Raw genomic sequence first — 19,275 nt, 5'->3', positions numbered from 1 at the left:
TAAATCTGCTACCGGAAGAGTATTAACTGCCAGTAAAAAGCAGCCAAAAAACTGGCCAGTGAAAAGTTTTGGATTTGCAGGGGAAAGAGTGCTAATTCCATTTTAGTGTGACAGTAGTACATTTCTAACCTGTATGAAAATTCCTGTCTTTGTTATGGCATCTCAGTTGAAATAAAGAGGGAAAAATTATCTGCTGTTCAGCAGATTATACAATTAATATTTGTAGTTATTAGCCATCCAGCTTGAAGGCAACTACAGCATTCTTTTAATAACTTACTCCTAACACACAACACAATAGCTACTTACCACTAATCACCCTTGGCAATACCTACTGCACAGTCCCAGAACAGTTGCCAATGTTTTTCACATCCATTCTTTCAATGTTTTCTTATTCCTTTAATTTAGTAATTATTTTTGGTATTTTATTTCTTTTTTCCTCCCCCACAACTGGATACTTTCTACTCTGCTGCTCAGATCCACTGGTAGTTTCAGAGGGCCAAGTTACATGTACTCTCACACTTAATCCATACACAGTGAGCATAAAGTAATTTCAGGAGTCTACTCCAGTTGTAATTTCAATTTTATTTGTCTGTAGGGTATGTTTATACAGTACATATCACAAATAGAGAATTAAATATGAAAAGCCTATACAAACAAAAAGTGTATTTAATATCTAAAAAGTACTGATACTGCATTTGATTTGATACTTAAGTTTCAATAGTTCTTAAATTAAAGGGACAAAGTCAGGTGAAATTTGGCCCCATGTGAAGTAAAAGCAAGTCTTTCAAAATCTAAGATCAACATAATAGGTTGATCTCTCTCATTTAATTACCATGAAAAAAAAATTATTAAGTGTTCCCCTATATAGTGTGTAACCCCAACAGTCAGCACTGCCCTAGTGCATCCTGAAAGGTAACTACAACTTAGTCTGTTTTCATTGTCCACCTTGAGAAAAATGCAAAAATAAAATATCTAACTTACATAAAAATAAGTTTTAGTAAAAATTATCAGTTTTAATGGTCTAATGCATTAAACAGAACAATAAATTAAAGTTATTCTTAGATCATGATAGCATCCCCTTAAATTTTCAAGTAGATCACAAATCAATGAAGACTTTGGAAAGGGCATTTGTTTTCACGACATGATTTTTTTCAAGCTTAAACATTTTAACTAAACATTTTAAATCAAACAGAACACTACAGTATACAGAGAGATGAATTGTTTCTGCAGATCTTATAATGTACAGACATTTGTTCCCCCCATATGACTCTACACTTAATATAAAACCCTGATCCTGCAAATATATGCACAGTCATATTGATTTAAATGGGACTTAAGTTGTGTGTAAAGTAAGGCATGTGCACGTAAGTGTTTGCAGGAATTAACCAAACTGTAACAGTTAAGTGAAAGAGATTTGCTCTTTGTGTCTTTAAAAGTGTTTTGTTTTTTAAAAGGCCTACCAGGAGATGATGGCCTCCTACAATTGAAGAGCACTCCCAGACATTAATTTTATTGTCACTGACAGTTTGAGTACTTATCTACAGGAAATATTTAAGGTATTTTGCTATTCAGACAATTCATGCATTAGTCAGTGATTCAGTTACGATAAAAATTCAGTTTATTGTCAATGAACAAAACTAGCCCAATCCTGCAACTCCTTCTTCAGGCAAACCCCCCACGCACTTTAGTGAGAGTATTATATGAGTGAAGACTGCATAATTGAGGGCAAGTCATATTTTAGTAATTCTGATGCGTAAAAAAAATGTATATAGTTTTTTACAAAAATAGTGAGGTACATATATACAAAAATTATAAAGCCTGTTTATACTGCTGAATATGGTGAAACTCTGAAAAAATACATTACACATTGCATTCTATTTTGTAATATAATTAAAAATTCTGACTGTTGCAGTTTTGATTACTACTCATGCCTTCTTTCTGAAACATTAGGCATTCAGTTCACTGTGCCAAAAAAACGATCTGGTTTTCTGTTTGCAGATTTATGGGGCTACAGTCCTTAGTCAGGGACAAAAAAACCCATGTGGTTTTATCCTGAAAAATGACTTCATCAAAATAGCATTATGGGGTTCCAAATGTATTGTGTCTTACTGGTTTAAGTAAGAAGTTTGCTCAGTTTCTTGTTTTTGTTTTTCTTTTCTTTTTCTTCTAATAAAGCTCCAGCCCCACAAACTCCTTCTGGGCTCCAACAATAAAGCTGGATACCTTCCAGCTGAAGCATTACCACCAGGACTACAGGTTCCGCATGTAAAGCTAAGTGACTAGTTACACCTGTCTATGCCAACATCTTTGAATGTAATTTAAGTTTGTACAGATGTAGCCAAGGGCATAATCTAAAGAAAATGGGGTTTCACAGGTGTAGTTCAGGGCTTTATTTGGTTGGGAGAACCTCTATTTCTGGTAATGGTGTTTAGATAGAACGAATCTAGCTTGCATCTCAGAATTCACCATGAGTTTGCAGGCTTGGCAGTTAGACCAAACATTTTTTTTACGTGGAAATTTGAGATGGAAATTATCAAAAGACCATGAATATGGAAGCCTCCAATGTCATTCTCACTAAGTTATTTTTCAATATAGGACTGCACTTCAAAGCTAATTACATTAGTCAGATTTTTACCTGAGTAAGATTGCAAGTTTGGGCTCAAGTTTGATACTGGTCACTGCAGAGGAAGAAAAAAAAAAAATCATTGCTCACAGCTCTTGTTAAACTATACAGAAAACATCTGCATTAAAAAAGAAATATCATTAAGACAATGCATTTAATAATCAATTTTGAGGATAATAATATAAGTTACAAACAGTTTTGAAAATATTACAAGTAAATGTGTAGTTTGTTATGCACCACACACTAGTCTTCTTTCTGCTGTGTCTCAAATCGTTCCATTAAAGCCCTAAATACATTTCCTGGTATTTTCTGATGTCTGTCTATTAAAGACTGGATTGCAGCCTTTGCCTGTTAAGAGAAAAAAAGAAATTGCAAGGAAATTAACTAACTGTTCTTTTTATATTACACTAGTGGGAATACATCAATTCATAGAATAGATTTTCATCCTACTAAAGATTCCAGAATCCAGGGCACAATACCTGCTTTTAAATTAAAACCAGGGGAAATGTGCGTAGGATCTTTTTCAAAGAAACCACTTACAATTTATTCCTTTTCAGGCACCAGTGATGCCTGATGTATCTACCTTTGATAAGTAAATATACAAAGTATAAATAGCAAAGCAACAGTAAAAAGTACATGCTCACTCCACCTAAGTGTCTAAACATGTAAAGTTTCCATAAAAATATAAAGAAATTAAGCTAATGATGTCTCATAGCTATCATGATGGGAAAGTATACCTATAGTACATTGCTTATCTGAAGCTTTCAGGAGATATCCGAACCCTTTTGATTAATTGGGCAAGTTGTCATGGGAGACAGTCCAACAGATTTTGAAGTCTGCGTTTAGGATTGGAGGAAATGCAGGCACTAAGTAAAAAAACTTCAAAGCCTGACGTACAACTCCCTTAAATGATAAATAGCAAGCCTCCTTTTCCAAATCCCACTAGCTTTGCAGCTCTACAGGACTAGTGCTTTAGGCAAACCATGGAGGGAAAATATCTGAGCTTTAGTTAAATGGGATTTAAGTAATACAGTCAAACATTTATCAGCTATGTCATCTTTCAATAAATATGTTCAAAGAGAGCAAACCAGCTAATGAGACCAACCAATTTGATACTGACACAGTCAAAACTTTCATGAGATAGCGAAGGATTTCCTTTCAGAGTGCTTATTTTATAAGTACATATTTAAAGATCTTCTGATTATTGACCTAAAATCGCCCTTGCCTGCACCACTCATACCTGCCAGTCTACGAAAGAGCTGCGTGCTTCCTGTACTCTGCATTCACAAAGGCTAGTCATAATTATGTGAACATAAAACAGTAGACAACCATAAAACAGAAAAGATGACTGAACTAATCATCTATGAACATACTAAACTTGAAGAGCGTGTGCATGTTGTGTGGTTGTAGGTCAGACACTTAAGACGACGAAGAACTACAATGTGTAGCTGGGAGGTGGAGAGATCAGTTTGCTTTAATGTGATTTTATTTCCTGTTAACATCCATAATTCTCAGTGCAGATCTGGTGGGTTTAACATTTCTTAGTAGTTTTTTTTTTTTTTTTTTACATAAGCCAAGAAATAGAGGGACCTCCTTTGGGACAAATGTAAATGACTTTCATGAACAGGTAACTACAGCTACTTTCATCGGGCTAGAATTCACACTAGAACTTAAGATAAGCTGTCATTCTGATCCAAATAAACACCATACACTGTTTCAAGGGGCCTAGAACCTATTTCTGTGCCAGAACTTCCTTACCTCCATTTCATATATTATAGCTATCAGCATAGGACAGAAGAGGGTTACAAGAATCAAACAGTGAAGAAATCTATCATGAATTCTGACAACATAAGACAGGGATGTAACAACTATAGATGTGTATTAGGACCACACTGCACTATGTAACACTTAATTAGCATACTCTAAGATAGGAAATAACTAACTTGAAAACAAATACTTCCAGTATCTATATACAGTAAAAGCTGTTTTATCCAGCACTTCACCAATAAGAAAGCTCTATAAACCAGAATTTCTGATCTTCATTGAAAGTCCAGTTTATACTCCAGTTGGCACAGGGCCAGCAGTGTGTTGGGGGCATGTGCGGGGATGTGGAGCGCGGGCTCTGGGAGGGAGTTTGGGTGTTGGAGGGGGCTCAAGGCATGGGGTTGGGGCACAGGGGGAAGCTTGGGATGCCGGATTCAGGAGACGCTCACCTCAGGCGGCTCCCCACAAGGGGCGACCTATCCCGGCTGCTCCTAGGCGGAAGCACGGCAGGTGGCTGGCTCCGCAGCTCCCATTGGCAGGAAACTGCAGCCAATGGGAGCTGCGGGGGCAGTGCCTGTGGGTGGAGGCAGCTCACAGAGCCGCCTGCCGTGACTACACCTAGGAGCGGCCAGGACAGGTCGCCACTTGCGGGGAGCCGCTTGAATTGAGTGCCCCCAAGGTCTGGCACCCCGCACTCCCCTCCCACACCCAAATTCCCTCCCAGAGCTCATGCCCCACAATCTCTCCCTAACCCCCCACCCAAACTCCCTCCCTCTTAGTTAACCGGTATTTTTCATTTACTGGCATTCCCCCAACATGCCGGATAAAACAGCTTTTACAGTAATAAGCTTCCAGGACTGTCAATCTCTCCTTATGTCACTCTGAAGCCCAGAGTTTCTGCTGAGTCAGCGTGAAGGGACAGAAACAGCTACAACCATGGTGGATAGATCACTTTGTTTAGAATAATCACCAGTTTCAATCCTCACTGGGATTTTTAAATTCTCAGCCATTTTGACTTTACAAATTACACCCATGCCAAGAATGCTAGGCCACTGATTTAACACCACCCTTACTCTATACGTAATCTGCATACAATAATTTCATAGGCTGTATGAGGGAGACTGCATAGATAGTGGATCTCTTGGCCCAATAACACAGTTCACTAGGTCCAATCATCACTGGGATTCACAATCTCTTACTTTCCAATTTGTGGAGTTTTTGTCTATTTAATTTATTTTTTTAAACACTCACCGCTTCATGACAGCAGGGACTTTCAGCTACAAGTATTTTAAATGGTTTCAATATTGCAAGTAGAAAAAAGTAGAAGAAAACCCCCGAAACCTTACCTTTCCAGACAGTTCTGCAGCATTTATATTTGGATCATATGGAATAGGATCTCCAATGTATGTACGAAATTTGACTGGAAACTCTCCATATATAGGAACAAGGGGTAATCGAAGACGTTCATATATCAACCTAAATAATCCTGTTTTTTAGTTTAAAAAAATATTAATTTGCATTTTGGGAGGCAGTAGATGAATTAACTTGTAAAGTAACCCAGGCCTCTGATCGCAGGTTCCCAAATGAACAACAGTATCTTTGAAGTGCTATTCCACCCTTGATCTTCACTTTGTAAAAATGGAAGCGTCACAGCCAAAACAAGAATAACCACAACCCGCTCCTATGATGCCTGGAAGGGAGCTTTTTAGAGTTCTCTTCTGCAGAAGGTAATCCAGTGACTGACACTGAAAGGGCAAGGAGAGCTATTGAGATAGGTGGGAGTTCAGATTAGTAGATAGCCTCCTCAAAATCCTGTGGAGGGGGTTATGACTGGAGGGAAGAAAGGGTGCAGACAGGACAACAAACCCTCCCCTGAAATATCTAACAGGAGAAAAGGAAACAGGCATCCCTAGGAGACCCTCCTCAGCCAATTTCTGTCAGGGGGGATGTCAAATATCTATTTTTAAAAATCTCCAAAACCACCCCCTACCAAACTAAAATGCACACGCACATACACCTACTTCTTCCCCCTGCCCCCCAAAATATGAGAAGGAGAGAATGAACCACATATGATAGATGTTAATCACATTGCTTAACATGCTACTGAAAGATGCTCAGATACTAGGGTAATAAGGGCAATATAAGAACCTAGAGAAGACTAGAATTTAGAATAGAACTAGCTACCTGAATTTCAGGGATTTGGGGTCTGGAAGGAAGGGAAAGGAACTCTTCAATCAGAAGAGACCTGGGTGAGAGAGGAGAGTTGCACACACAAAAAACATACTGCTCTAGTCCCCACCAAATGGAAGATCAAAGAGCTATCCTGCACTATAAAGTGTATATGGCATTTTATATTTTAATTTTTAGGAGACAAAATCAGAGGCATCAGTCAGCATTAAGTGGCCTCCATCATATGCTTATTTATTTTACTTTTTTTTTTAAAAAGCACTTATCTCAAGGTCACCAGAGTGGTGTCATCGCAAAGCTGTGACAGTACTAGACCTGTGACCTTAGACTGGAACTTAGTTTAACAGAGTGTAAAGGGATAAGAAAATCATCAGTGATTGGGTTATTAAGTTTTGTGTACAGAGCATATAAGACCTAAGAAAGTCCAAATGTAATGAAAGCAACAACTGGTAGACATAAAAGAACAAAAATACATCAATAATAAGTTAACTAAATTTCTCTAAGATATATACTAATCCTACTGCAAACAGCAGGAAAGATATTAGATGGAAACAACGCCAATTCTTCCTAGAATAGAAACAAACTCCCAAGGCACTAGAGATTGTAGCACTTCCAGGGATGGAGCTTTTTGCAAAAGCCAAGTTTGGTCTTGTACCTTTAGAATTACAGAGGGTAGCACCATGGCTTAGCTAGTGCCTTTCTAGTGAAAAGGAGCTCCTGGGTTTCATTCCCAGTGATGCCTTCCTGAGCTGACCTCTTTCCTATGCTGGTAGCCTGGCTAAGACTGGATGGAGGGTCCGGTCTCTTTGGGGGTGTGGGTTTGAATCCCACCTCTACCATATGCCATTTTTACAGGAGGTCAGAGCAGATGTTTATAATGGTCCCTTCTGGCCTATGAATCTTGAATACTGCATCAGTTAATGGTTGTATGTCTATTTTGTAGTGCATGGAGAACATGTGGCTACCTTGCACTTCTCCATTTGTTGCCCAGGCTCTCTTTGCCCAGAATTCTGTCCCCGATCATGACTGGAAGCAATGTCAGGAGGAAAGATTGCTTTTTGTCTGTAGTACTGTGAAACAGGAGAAGGAGCGGCTGTGGTTGAGGCAGAAGGTGCTACACAGATAGATGTGGCTACTCTAGTAATCCTCTGACTCAAGGCATATGGAGGAGCGTGGAGGAGAGGTGTGTCTAAGGCTACCTGCACTAATGGCTCAGCAGAGACCCTGTCATCTAGCTGTCCTAGGAGCAGACTGTTTAGACTTCATGTGTGTGTTTTGGAAAAAACTGAAGGGGGAGGGGTAAGTGAAAAGAGAGAGGCAGAACACGTATGTATTTTCACACATGTTTTCTGCCTGATTAGCAAATTAGATATGGATTAAAATTAAGTTGAACTGTTTAGATTTTTTCCCACCTTTAAATAAATATAGGCAGCATTAATTAGAGCTGGTCTACCTCCCAGCAGAGAACAGAAAACTCACAGTAGGCATAGCAGACATGTTAATGTAGGAAAAAAGTATTATTCTAAAAACTTATTCTTCTACATGCAAATTCAGCAGCAGGTTCCTTTATCAAGACCTTTCACTATGCACAGAATAATGTAGGTCATCATCTGATCCAATGCTAGTGCCAATATTAAGATTTGACAATACTATTCCACCTCAAGTATCAGAAGGGTGGCCGTGTTAGTCTGGACCTGTAGAAAGCAGCAGCGAGTCCTGTGGCACCTTTAAGACTAACAGATGTATTGGAGCATAAGCTTTCATGGGTGAATACCCGCTTTGTCAGACGCGTCCAATACATCTGTTTGTCTTAAAGGTGCCACAGGACTCTCAATTCCACCTCAGTTTATACCACTAAAGCATAGTGACTTCTCTTCCCCGCTCTGAGAAATAAGTATGACAAATCTAAACACAGATTTTAAAGAGAGTATTTCTACTGAGGTAAGGAGATTGAACATATACAGAAAATTAAAAATAGAAAAATAGATATTTTATATCTTACTTATTCCTCCTAATGTCCTAATTCCTTCCCGAACATTTTGTGTGAACATAGGAATGATGGGCTATGAGAAAAAAGAAAGATAAGAATTTAATGCAAATATGTGGAAGACTGTTTTACATAGTGTTTATTTGAAAACAAATGTGTAATTTATTTGATAAATACTTTTGGCAGACAGCTGATTTTTCAGTGAGCAACACAATGTTCTACAAGCTATTTTACCATAGTACTGAAAGGTCCAAATTGGAAGATACCACCTGCTAATGTAGAGTTAGTACAGTTAGTATATTTCAGTCGGTCAATCTTGTTAAAGTCATGTATTGCTTTAGAGCCCCCACAGCACTCTGCAAGCATTTGCACATGTGTGACTTTACTTATCTGAGTAGCCTTCTGGACTTAAATAAGCAATTACATATGTGCAAGATTTGCAGGACTGGGATCGTAGAGTGCTTAATTAATATACGTGTAGGCAATGTTATTGTCTCAGACCTAAATGAAATTGGGTAGAGCACCATGGCTAGGGATATAAGGAATCATTTGCTGGGGCAAACTATGGGGAGTTATGTTAACATTTAACATATTCTGCTATCCATACATTGTTAATGATGCTGTAGAAATTGACATAAGGCTGTCAAATTTACAAAAGCTTTTGGAGGCCCTTATTGTTATAGGTTATTTAATCTCAAATTGGTCTATCTTATCATACACCCACATCATAAATACACACACGCACACCATTAGCTAGTATTTGTAGCCACATATGACTACTATACCTCTCATCATTACACCAGCATTTAGTTACATGAGCATATTTCTCATCTAAGACAAAATATTTTCATCTCACATTTCCCAAGAATTTAAACAAACATCTGTAACATCTTGCAGAACAGTTTAGTACTGTATGGAAGATGGAAGTCATTTAGCTAAGTCACACTAATAATTTTGAGCCACAAAAGCACTCAGATTTTGGTTACTGGATTCTGACACTTAGAGATTAAACAAATGCTAGGATAATATATCACCAATAGTTTTTTTAGCATTTTTAGAAAAGATACTCCAATACTACATACACTAGTGTACTATTAAAAGTTTGTGACATGAGCTTGTGGAAAATGAAAGTTAGCTGAATTTCAATATCAGACAAAAAGAAATTAAAAAAGTATACAACTAAGCATGCATTAAGAAACAGGAGAGGAGATAGAATCATATAATTTAGTTACAAAAGTTAGGAAGAGAATATTTATGATACGTCTATAACTTATAAACATTTGCTTTACTGTGCTGAGAAAAATAACTTTAGCCCCAGAGAAAGACCTAAAAATCTAACCTTCTTTGCTTCTGTTCTGTGATCCTCCACACACACTCACCACTTTTGCATCAATGGCCACCTGAGCAAAGCCCGTACGATTACCCCATACAAGAACATAGTTTTCATCACTAAAGAGTGCTTCTCTAACTCCACCTGGCGAGATAGCCACCAAGTGGCCATTCTTCAGAGCTTTAACACATTCTTCCTTTGGTCCATGCATAACTCCAAACACATCAAGTAAAAGTTTAAACCCTGCAAGATGTAAAAAATAAGTTATCAACACAGAACATTTAAAATGTGTTACATAGCTATTGATTTCACACAGTCTCAAAACAAAATATATTGGTCAAGATTTTCAAAACAGTAGTGATTTGGAGTACCTAATTTGAAATACCTCTAAAGGGATCTGGTTTTCAGAAGGTATAGAGCACCCATTTTCTGAAAGTCAGCCCCTTTAGAGGCATTCCAAATGGGGCACCCCCAAAAAAATCACTTGTAGATTTTGAAAATCCTGGCCAATAAAATCTAAACTTTAAAGGGTTGTTTTTAATGGCTCTGTACATCACACCTAATCAAATTAGGTGCTACCTCATAATCAGTAGTAACAACTTCAATCATAACAAACAAATCAAATTAACAAAAACACACAGAGATGCCTTTGGACAGGTTAATCAACTATGATGAAGAGATGATTTAACAGCAGCATTACCTCCTTTCCAAGCCATACTTTCCAAACGTGATTTGATTCTGACCAAATCCACCAGTGCAATGGATCAGAATTGTTTAAAGCTCTTTCTTTCAATGGTCAAAGAGCATGTTGATATGGGTGAAGAAAGAAAATAAAAAAAACCCTCAGCATTTTCAGTAACAGTAACTAAACGTACTGACTAAATTTTTACCATGAAAGAAAAATATGGTGAGCCTAATTTTGTTCACATTAGATTCAAGTTGGTATGGGACATGTTTTATAAATTAAAATTACGCAACCCTTTCCTGTCTTGCATCATCCTTGAATTTCAATTATTTAAGTCAGACACTGGTCTAACCAGAAAGGCACACAACACCAGATGAGATAAGTCAAACTTTACCACTCCCACACCAGCCTTGCAATGCAACCGTAACTCTGCCCCTTCTGGAGTGGACAATAGCCTCGGGGAAAGGTCTAGTAAGGGAGTGCAACGGTTAACAAGCTACCAAAGGAAGTGGTGGATTCTCCATCTCTTGAAGTCTTCAAATCAACACTGGATGCCTTTCTGGAAGTTATTAGCTTCAACACAGGAATAACTGGATGAAGTTCTATTGCCTGTGTTGTACCGGAGTACAGACTAGATGATCTAATAATCCTTTCTGACCCTAAAATCTGTCAATCTATAATAAACAGACTGAGGAAGGACTAATGGAATGCATCATTTTTGTGCTGCATTCCACAAATCAATTTACAGCATTTATCTGCATGAACTCCAGTTGCATTCACTGTGTTAGGTGTAGCTGTGTTGAATGGTGGAGAGATTAGCTAGAGCAGCTTGGCACTGTGATATGAAAAGTGGTGCATGCATACCTTAAGTGTCCAAGTATGCATCATTTCAGCACAGAATTCTGTAGGCTGTGCCAGCAGAGGTGCGCAGGAGTGTTCTTGCTGTGTGGATTGCCCGGTGATCTATGTGACAGCAGTCTCTGGGGCTTAGCGAGGAACAAGGCAATGTCTCAGAAGGAATCCTCAAGGTAAGGAATCCTAAGGGTGGGGTGGTTAAATTTAGCATGTCTAAGATGGTTTGTGTGAAACAGACTCGATGTTTAAGTGCAGATCGTTCCTGTTAGCTAAGCCAGACTTAAACACGAGTTTTGTCTTAGCAAAAAGAAGCTGTTGGGCTTTGTTCTACAATGCCCATGTGCTCTGTTCCCAAAATGTTCTGTGTAAATGATAGAATGCTAGTATATGTGTTATTGACATGCTGGGCCAGAGGGCAGAGTTAAGGTTATATTGCAGGAGTTGGGGGGGAGGGGATATCATGTACCTTAACTTTGTATTTCCTGGTTTTCAGAAGTTTACGTTGAGCCACTCTTCACATTCTGAAAGGGCACAAGGCACCACCAGGCAACCTTCACTCTGTGTCAATGAAGTTTCTGAGGCATTTATATAATAGATTTCCTCATGTAGGCAGGATTGCATTTCCAGTTGTTTATACTTGGAAGGAATATGCCTTAAAGAGGAGAAGGCTAGAAGCTACACATTCTGACAGATCAATGGAACAACTTACATTTTAGTTTAATAATGACTGTCAGAATTACAAAATTAAGTTTAATTATTCATTTTTCAAATTGACAAGAACCTTTCAGTACTTTTATCTAGGGGTCAAATGGGGAAGGGTAGGGGAGATGAAGTAGTGGTATTCTTCCAGGCTCTGCTCACAAAATAAACTTCACCCATGTGAGTTGCCAAAATGAATTGCCACTCACGGGAGAACATGCAGATGTTCAAAACATGAACATGTGTGTTCTCTGGGCTCCTTGAGCTTAGCTCCTATCGGAGGGGCTTGAATATGTCCATGGGCTCCGCCATGTACCTTGAGCTTAGCTCCTTTATTTTGTGGGGGAGGAGGGGCGAGGGGGAACAGTTGGGAGTGGTAGAACTCACCAAAATGCAACATCACTCACAGAAAACTGCAAATTTGTGATTCCCTCTCTTTTCTTACATGAGAATGAAATAATTAACGACTACATTTAAATTATCAGCACTAGGCATCTTAGTTAACCTCCTCACTGAAATGAATGAGGCACTTCTCAGAGCTATTATTCCAGCCTCTTTGCAAATTTACATACCTATCTCGTCACTGATTACACTCAATTCATATTTTTGAGGGATTCCCCTACCCAACCATAACAACTAGCAACTTGCTTTTTTTTTTAAAATGAAAGCTGAGACCATGTCCACACAAGGAGTGTTTACTGGTATGGGAATGCCAGTATACTATACTGACAGTGCTCCTGTGGGTACACAGCTTTGCTAGTATAGCTGATTTATACTTGTACAGTAATTTCACAGGATGGAGGATAGCGATAATAATGCAGCTTATTCTTTTTAACTGACATAGCAAGACACTCCTAGTGCAGACCTGACCTAAGCAAACTGAGGTATGAGTATAAGAGAAACACTATTTTTAGGCCATCTGATTTTATTTTTTAAATTCATTTTTTAAAAGAGTAAAACAAAGGAACAACAATAGGAGGGCAGGGATTAAGAATCTGCAATATTATGGCTGGCCATATGGAATATTTGTCTAATTTTTATTTTTTTAAGAAGAAATTTTTCCTTCAGCCCCAGGCTTATCCTAATTTTGAAGTTTAAACTTGGGCAATGGATTTTCCTGGGTCTGATGAAAAAAAAAAAAATAAGGCTGATTCTCTCCCCCTTCCCATGTAATAATATCAAGCACAGTCTAACTTTGAAAGTTCAAACTTTTTACATAGTTAGCCTTTGCTAAGGAGCACTGCGTTCTGAGTTCATAAAAAGGACTCTTTCAAAATGTAGTTTGAAGCAGTGAAAAAATAATTTAAGTCCACAAACGTGAACTCATACAGAAAGATTCTCAGCAGGAACTCGATAAGACTATGCTAATTTATACTAGATGAAGATCTGGCCCATAATATATGTATGTGTGCAGCACACATATGAACACCAAATTGCCCATTTTTCCCACAAGTGTTAAGAGGCACACGTCAACCAAGATGGACTCCACTCAGTTGCCTAAGACTTTTTTTTTATTAAAGAAAAACAATTGCAAATCTTAAAATTACATGCAAAAAAGCTGTTTATGAAAAATTAATGTACAAGTAAAATGAGAGGAAATGGAAGAGCAAGGTTCCTACAGTACCATGAACTCAGCTATACTGCACATGTTGTTTTGTATTTATTTTTATAAATATGCAGTTCAATGTATTATTGTTTGTTAAATCTAATCCGTACAATATACAGGATGGGCAGGGTGGCTGACTTAAGGTTCTTTTATGTTAACTGAACAATTTTAAGGTCTGGTCTACACAGGGGGATGAGGGGGGAAATCGATCTAAGTTAAGCAACTTCAGCTACGTGAATAACATAGCTGAAGTCGACATACTTAGATCTACTCACCGCGGTGTCTTCGCTGAGGTGAGTCAACTGCTGATACTCCCCCATCGACTCCACCTGTGCTTGTCGCTCCGGTGAAGTACCAGAGTCGACCGGAGAGCACTCGGCAGTCGATTTATCGCGTCAAGACTAGACACAATAAATCGATCCCCGCTGGATCAATCGCTGCCCGTCATGGGTAATGTAGACAAGCCCTAACACTGCATGGCAGTTCTTTCCATTTAAGAACCAAAAACCTAAGTTCTTCAGAAAAGAACACTGCCTCATCCATTTAAATAATATGCACAAATATTCTGAAATCTATGCACCTCAAACTATACTAAACTTTTTATTCAAACATTTATTCAATAGGACATCTCTGAAAAAAGTTGGGAAGGAAGGAAGAAGGGACATCTTATAGAAAATTCCACCATTTCCTCAAGGACAAGACAAAAGATGGCATCTGGGGGAATTTGTTCCTCATCAGCATTTAGGTAAATTTTAGGTTACTTTAATATAAAAAGTTAGTTTAATGAATTATCACAGGCTTCCATATTTACCCTCTTTAACTTTCTCTATACTAGTGCTCAGGAGGACCTTAACATTTAGAATCATAGAATATCAGGGTTGGAAGGGACCTCAGGAGGTCATCTCGTCCCCCCTTCTCAAAGCAGGACCAATCCCCAGACAGATTTTTACCCCAGTTCCCTAAATGGCCCCCTCAAGGATTGAACTCACAACCCTGGGTTTAGCAGGCCAATGCTCAAACCACTGAGCTAACCTCCCTAGATACATTTATCTAAACCAATGTATCCCTACCTCAACCACCTCTAAGTCCTTCTGCCAAAGAGGCTCGATCCTACTTGTAGTTGTATTCTTGGGCTGAAGCCCAGTTACATTATGCATTCTTTTCAGGGAGAGGATATTAAAGACATTTTTATTGCCTCTGGCAACTTGAGGGGCATCCCCGCAGCTACTGAATGTCCCTTCATACCCTTCCGCCCCAGTCAGTCACCCAAATCACTGACTGCATTATTAAATGGGAAGAGGCATGGAAGCTGCTGCTGTTGGTTAATCAAGATGGCTACTTAGTGCTATGATCTCCTCTGCTTTGCTTTCAGACTCAATGGGACAGATGAGGTAGGAATGGTCACCAAACAATCCTATCCAATCCATACATGATATTTATAAACTGGGACAATTATGGCCTTGGGCTACTACAGACCAAAGAAAGTCCTGTACAACATAGACTGTTGGCAGATACGACCTGAATACTTATGCTAATTAATGTGTGTCAGTAATATTATGGTGTTATATCACTAAAAAAAGTGTGTCTACAATTAAATACTCCAAGCTCACTATTTGCAACGAAAGACCCTTACCTGGTAATTTAAAGACAAAGTGATCAGCTACTGTATAGCACATTCTGTTCTTCAGTATAAAGAGTTTAGCCAAGAAGTAGAAATAGTCTATAGGAGTTGCGCCATGGTAAAAAACAACAAGCCCGGGTCCTTCTGGTATTTTTTCCAGACCATGAACCTCATAACCTGTTAGAAGTATAAGGTACAATGGAGTCAACATTTTATACCACTCATACTCCAATATAACAACATCCTTGAGAAAAGTTAACATGTTATAGAGCACGATGAACACAAGAGCTGCTGCACGATGACTTCAAAGATGACAAAAGCTGATTTCACAATTAACTATTTACTCTAAAAGAGTGAGAAGAATTTCACTAAACACAAAGTTTACAATAATACAAAAGCCACCTTACTATCTTGAACTATTATATCATTTTAACATATGTTTTCCCCCAAAACATCTAGAATATTGCTGAAGTCTTACAAATCATTTATATCACTTATGTAATTGAGATTATTTAAAAGTAATTAAAACAAGGAATAGATGAGGGGAGGAGGATTGGTAGGTAAACCACAGTTTGAAACAGTGACAAATCAGTGATCAAGAACACTATCTTATGTAAATGGGGACAGGAAAAAGTTTGACTTGACAATGTGCCCTTCAGTTTTTTCATTTGCAGGCCTTTTATATTTATAAAAAATCTCTTCTTAGGAAAAATGTATCTGCAGAACTAATGAGATAGTGGTGGCAGAGGAAAGTACTAAAAACAATTTTGGGACTTGTGCAGAAGTTTTAAACATGTTTATTTAAATTCTTGGTTGAAATTTGTTACACACACACACACACACACACACACACACACACACACGCCTTTCTTTTATTGGGTAGCCATTTCTAATGGTATTTTTCTGCCCATCCATGTTAAATGTGTAAAATTTTCAGCTGTAGTTTAGTTACATGCTTTCCTTTTATTTTTCTTGCTGCTTTTTTTTGCTTTTCCATGCCTCCCACTCTCTTTGATTGTATCTAGACTCTTGCCTCATCTCTTGATTAGCTTTTCCTTTCAAAATTTGAGAAGCTGTAACATCACAGTAAAGAAATGATGATCTGGTTTCCTGGCACGCTGATCTTGTCTATTTGATGAAACGCTTTCAAAGTTAGAAAGAGGAAATGAAGTCACTTATCAAAGACTATAGTCCTCTAACTCCTTTATTCTAAATACAAGTTTTAACTGTAAAAAGAGAAATCCTTTCTGCTGCCAGTCCCAATCCTAAAACCCATACAAATGCGAAGACAATAATGTTAGCAGTATTAGGCTAACGTCATATACAAATAACTTTACTACTTTCATGGTATTATAAGACTTCTTAGATGAATAAACAGTAGGAAAATTGTGCATCTTACTTAAGTAGAAAGAAAATTCTTTGTACAGTTGCATAGGGGGGAGAGGTGTCAGAAAGACCAGGGAGGATGAGTTTACAGTAACTTCAGACAGTAGTTGAGGGTCTGGAGAGAGTTTTAGCTGTGCAGACAGAAGTGTCAAACCTTAGATATGGTATGAGGAAGAAACAGCAAGTGTCTTGGAGAATGAGAATTTTCTTTACAAAAAAAGCAACTACATATATATATGCACATCCTTTTTCTACTCTTTGATATAGCTGATGGTTTTGGTCCAATATGCTTTAATAGATTTAAAGTTGCATTTTGGGCTCTGTAAGCTTTTTGATGCAGGCTTTGCACTATCTAGTTATCAATGCCTTAAAAACTCACTTCCCTTTGACTGAATGGCAGAGAACAAGTGGAGATGATTTTCAGGAAGGATTTTGGTCTTTATGTAAATTGCTCTTCGAACATCCTTTTTTGCTTTGGCTGGATCTAGCCACGGTGGTTATGAAAAAAGGCTCAGAAATAGGTGATTTTCTTATGTATAAAGAGCAGATAATTTCTTAGAATTTCTTTATATTTATAGTAGGAGTAGTAAAGGGGTCATGAATGGTTAGGGCTCCAAGGTCAAGTTAAGGTAATGGGTGGAGAAAGTGAATTAGATTGAAGTTAAGTGCTGATTTTAAGAATCTCTTGACATGAGTCTTAAAAGAAACATGACATGTTCTGTCTAAATATATTGTACTAACAAATGCTGGATGGTTAATTTTCAGGGAAATGGCAGTTAGCCTCAATGATAATACAAAGAGAAGGAAGCATTTAATTTTGATCCAATATGTTTATTTGATCATCAGGACTGGGATTTTATACATCATGTACTCCTGAGGGCATTCTGCGCCAAAATATTAAAAATTCTGCGCACAATATTTTAAAATTCTGCAAGTTTTATTTGTCAATAAATAAATGCAGAGGCTCCAGCATGGTATTGGGGTGCACAGGCCACTAGCTGCACAAAGGTGGGAGATCATCCTGCAGCATAAGAACATAAGACTGGCCATACCGGGTCAGACCAAAGGTCCATCTAGCCCAGTATCCTGTCTACCGACAGTGGCCAATGCCAGGTGCCCCAGAGGGCGTGGACCTAACAGGTAATGATCAAGTGATCTCTCTCCTGCCATCCATCTCCATCCTCTGACAAACAGAGGCTAGGGACACCATTCCTTACCCATCCTGGCTAATAGCCATTAATGGACTTAACCACCATGAATGTATCCAGTTCTCTTTTAAACGCTGTTATAGTCCTAGCCTTCACAACCTCCTCAGGTAAGGAGTTCCACAAGTTGACTGTGCGCTGCGTGAAGAAGAACTTCCTTGTATTTGTTTTAAACCTGCTCCCTATTAATTTGGTGACCCCTAGTTCTTGTATTATGGGAATAAGCAAGTAACTTTTCCTTATCCACTTTCTCCATATCACTCATGATTTTATATACCTCTATCATATCCCCCCATAGTCTCCTCTTTTCCAAGCTGAAGAGTCCTAGGCTCTTTAATCTCTCTTCATATGAAACCCGTTCCAAACCCCTCATTTTAGTTGCCCTTTTCTGAACCTTTTCTAGTGCCAGTATATCTTTTTTGAGATGAGGAGACCACATCTATATGCAGTATTCGAGATGTGAGCGTACCATCAATTTATATAAGGGCAATAATATATTCTCAGTCTTATTCTCTATCCCCTTTTTAATGATTCCTAACATCCTGTTTGCTTTTGTGACCGCCTCTGCACACTGTGTGGACATCTTCAGAGAACTATCCACGATGACTCCAAGATCTTTTTCCTGACTTGTAGCTAAATTAGCCCCCATCATATTGTATGTATAGTTGGGGTTATTTTTTCCAATGTGCATTACTTTACATTTATCCACATTACATTTCCTTTGCCATTTTGTTGCCCAATCACTTAGTTTTGTGAGATCTTTTTGAAGTTCGTCATAGTCTGCTTTGGTCTTAACTATCTTGTGCAGTTTAGTATCATCTGCAAACTTTGCCACCTCACTGTTTACCCCTTTCTCCAGATCATTTATGAATAAGTTGAATAGGATCGGTCCGAGGACTGACCCTGGGGGAACACCACTCGTTACCCCTCTCCATTCTGAGAATTTACTATTAATTCCTACCCTTTGTTCCCGGACTTTTAACCAGTTCTCAATCCATGAAAAGACCTTCCCTTTTATCCCATGACAGCTTAATTTACGTAAGAGCCTTTGGTGAGGGACCTTGTCAAAGGCTTTCTGGAAATCTAAGTATACTATGTCCACTGGATCCCCCTTGTCCACATGTTTGTTGACCCCTTCAAAGAACTCTAATAGATTAGTAAGACATGATTTCCCTTTACAGAAACCATGTTGACTATTTATGTCAGTTTATGTTTTTCTATGTGTCTGACAATTTTATTCTTAACTATTGTTTCGACTAATTTGCCCGGTACCGACGTTAGACTTACCGGTCTATAATTGCCGGGATCACCTCTAGAGCCCTTTTTA

The 19,275-nt window shown here is 38.3% G+C and overlaps 1 protein-coding gene across 3 annotated transcripts in view; it reads right to left on the bottom strand.

Moving 5' to 3' along the window:
• Nucleotides 1–562: 562 nt before the first annotated feature.
• LOC128831485 (transmembrane protein 68-like) overlaps nt 563–19,275 on the bottom strand; it is a 35,491-nt gene continuing 16,778 nt past the window's right edge. For 2 of the 3 annotated variants that reach the window (XM_054017916.1, XM_054017915.1), the window contains 5 exons: nt 15,370–15,534; nt 9,941–10,134; nt 8,577–8,637; nt 5,734–5,873; nt 563–2,971 (listed from right to left, as the gene is read on the bottom strand). In XM_054017916.1, the coding sequence (XP_053873891.1) occupies nt 2,867–2,971; nt 5,734–5,873; nt 8,577–8,637; nt 9,941–10,134; nt 15,370–15,534 (665 nt within the window). In that variant the 3' untranslated portion in view covers nt 563–2,866. The remainder of the gene's footprint in view (nt 2,972–5,733; nt 5,874–8,576; nt 8,638–9,940; nt 10,135–15,369; nt 15,535–19,275) is intronic. The other variant, XM_054017917.1, reaches the window with a different exon arrangement.

Source organism: Malaclemys terrapin, chromosome 2 (assembly GCF_027887155.1).
Source record: "Malaclemys terrapin pileata isolate rMalTer1 chromosome 2, rMalTer1.hap1, whole genome shotgun sequence".
NCBI lineage: Eukaryota > Metazoa > Chordata > Testudines > Emydidae > Malaclemys > Malaclemys terrapin.
This window is presented reverse-complemented; position numbering and strand designations above follow the sequence as displayed.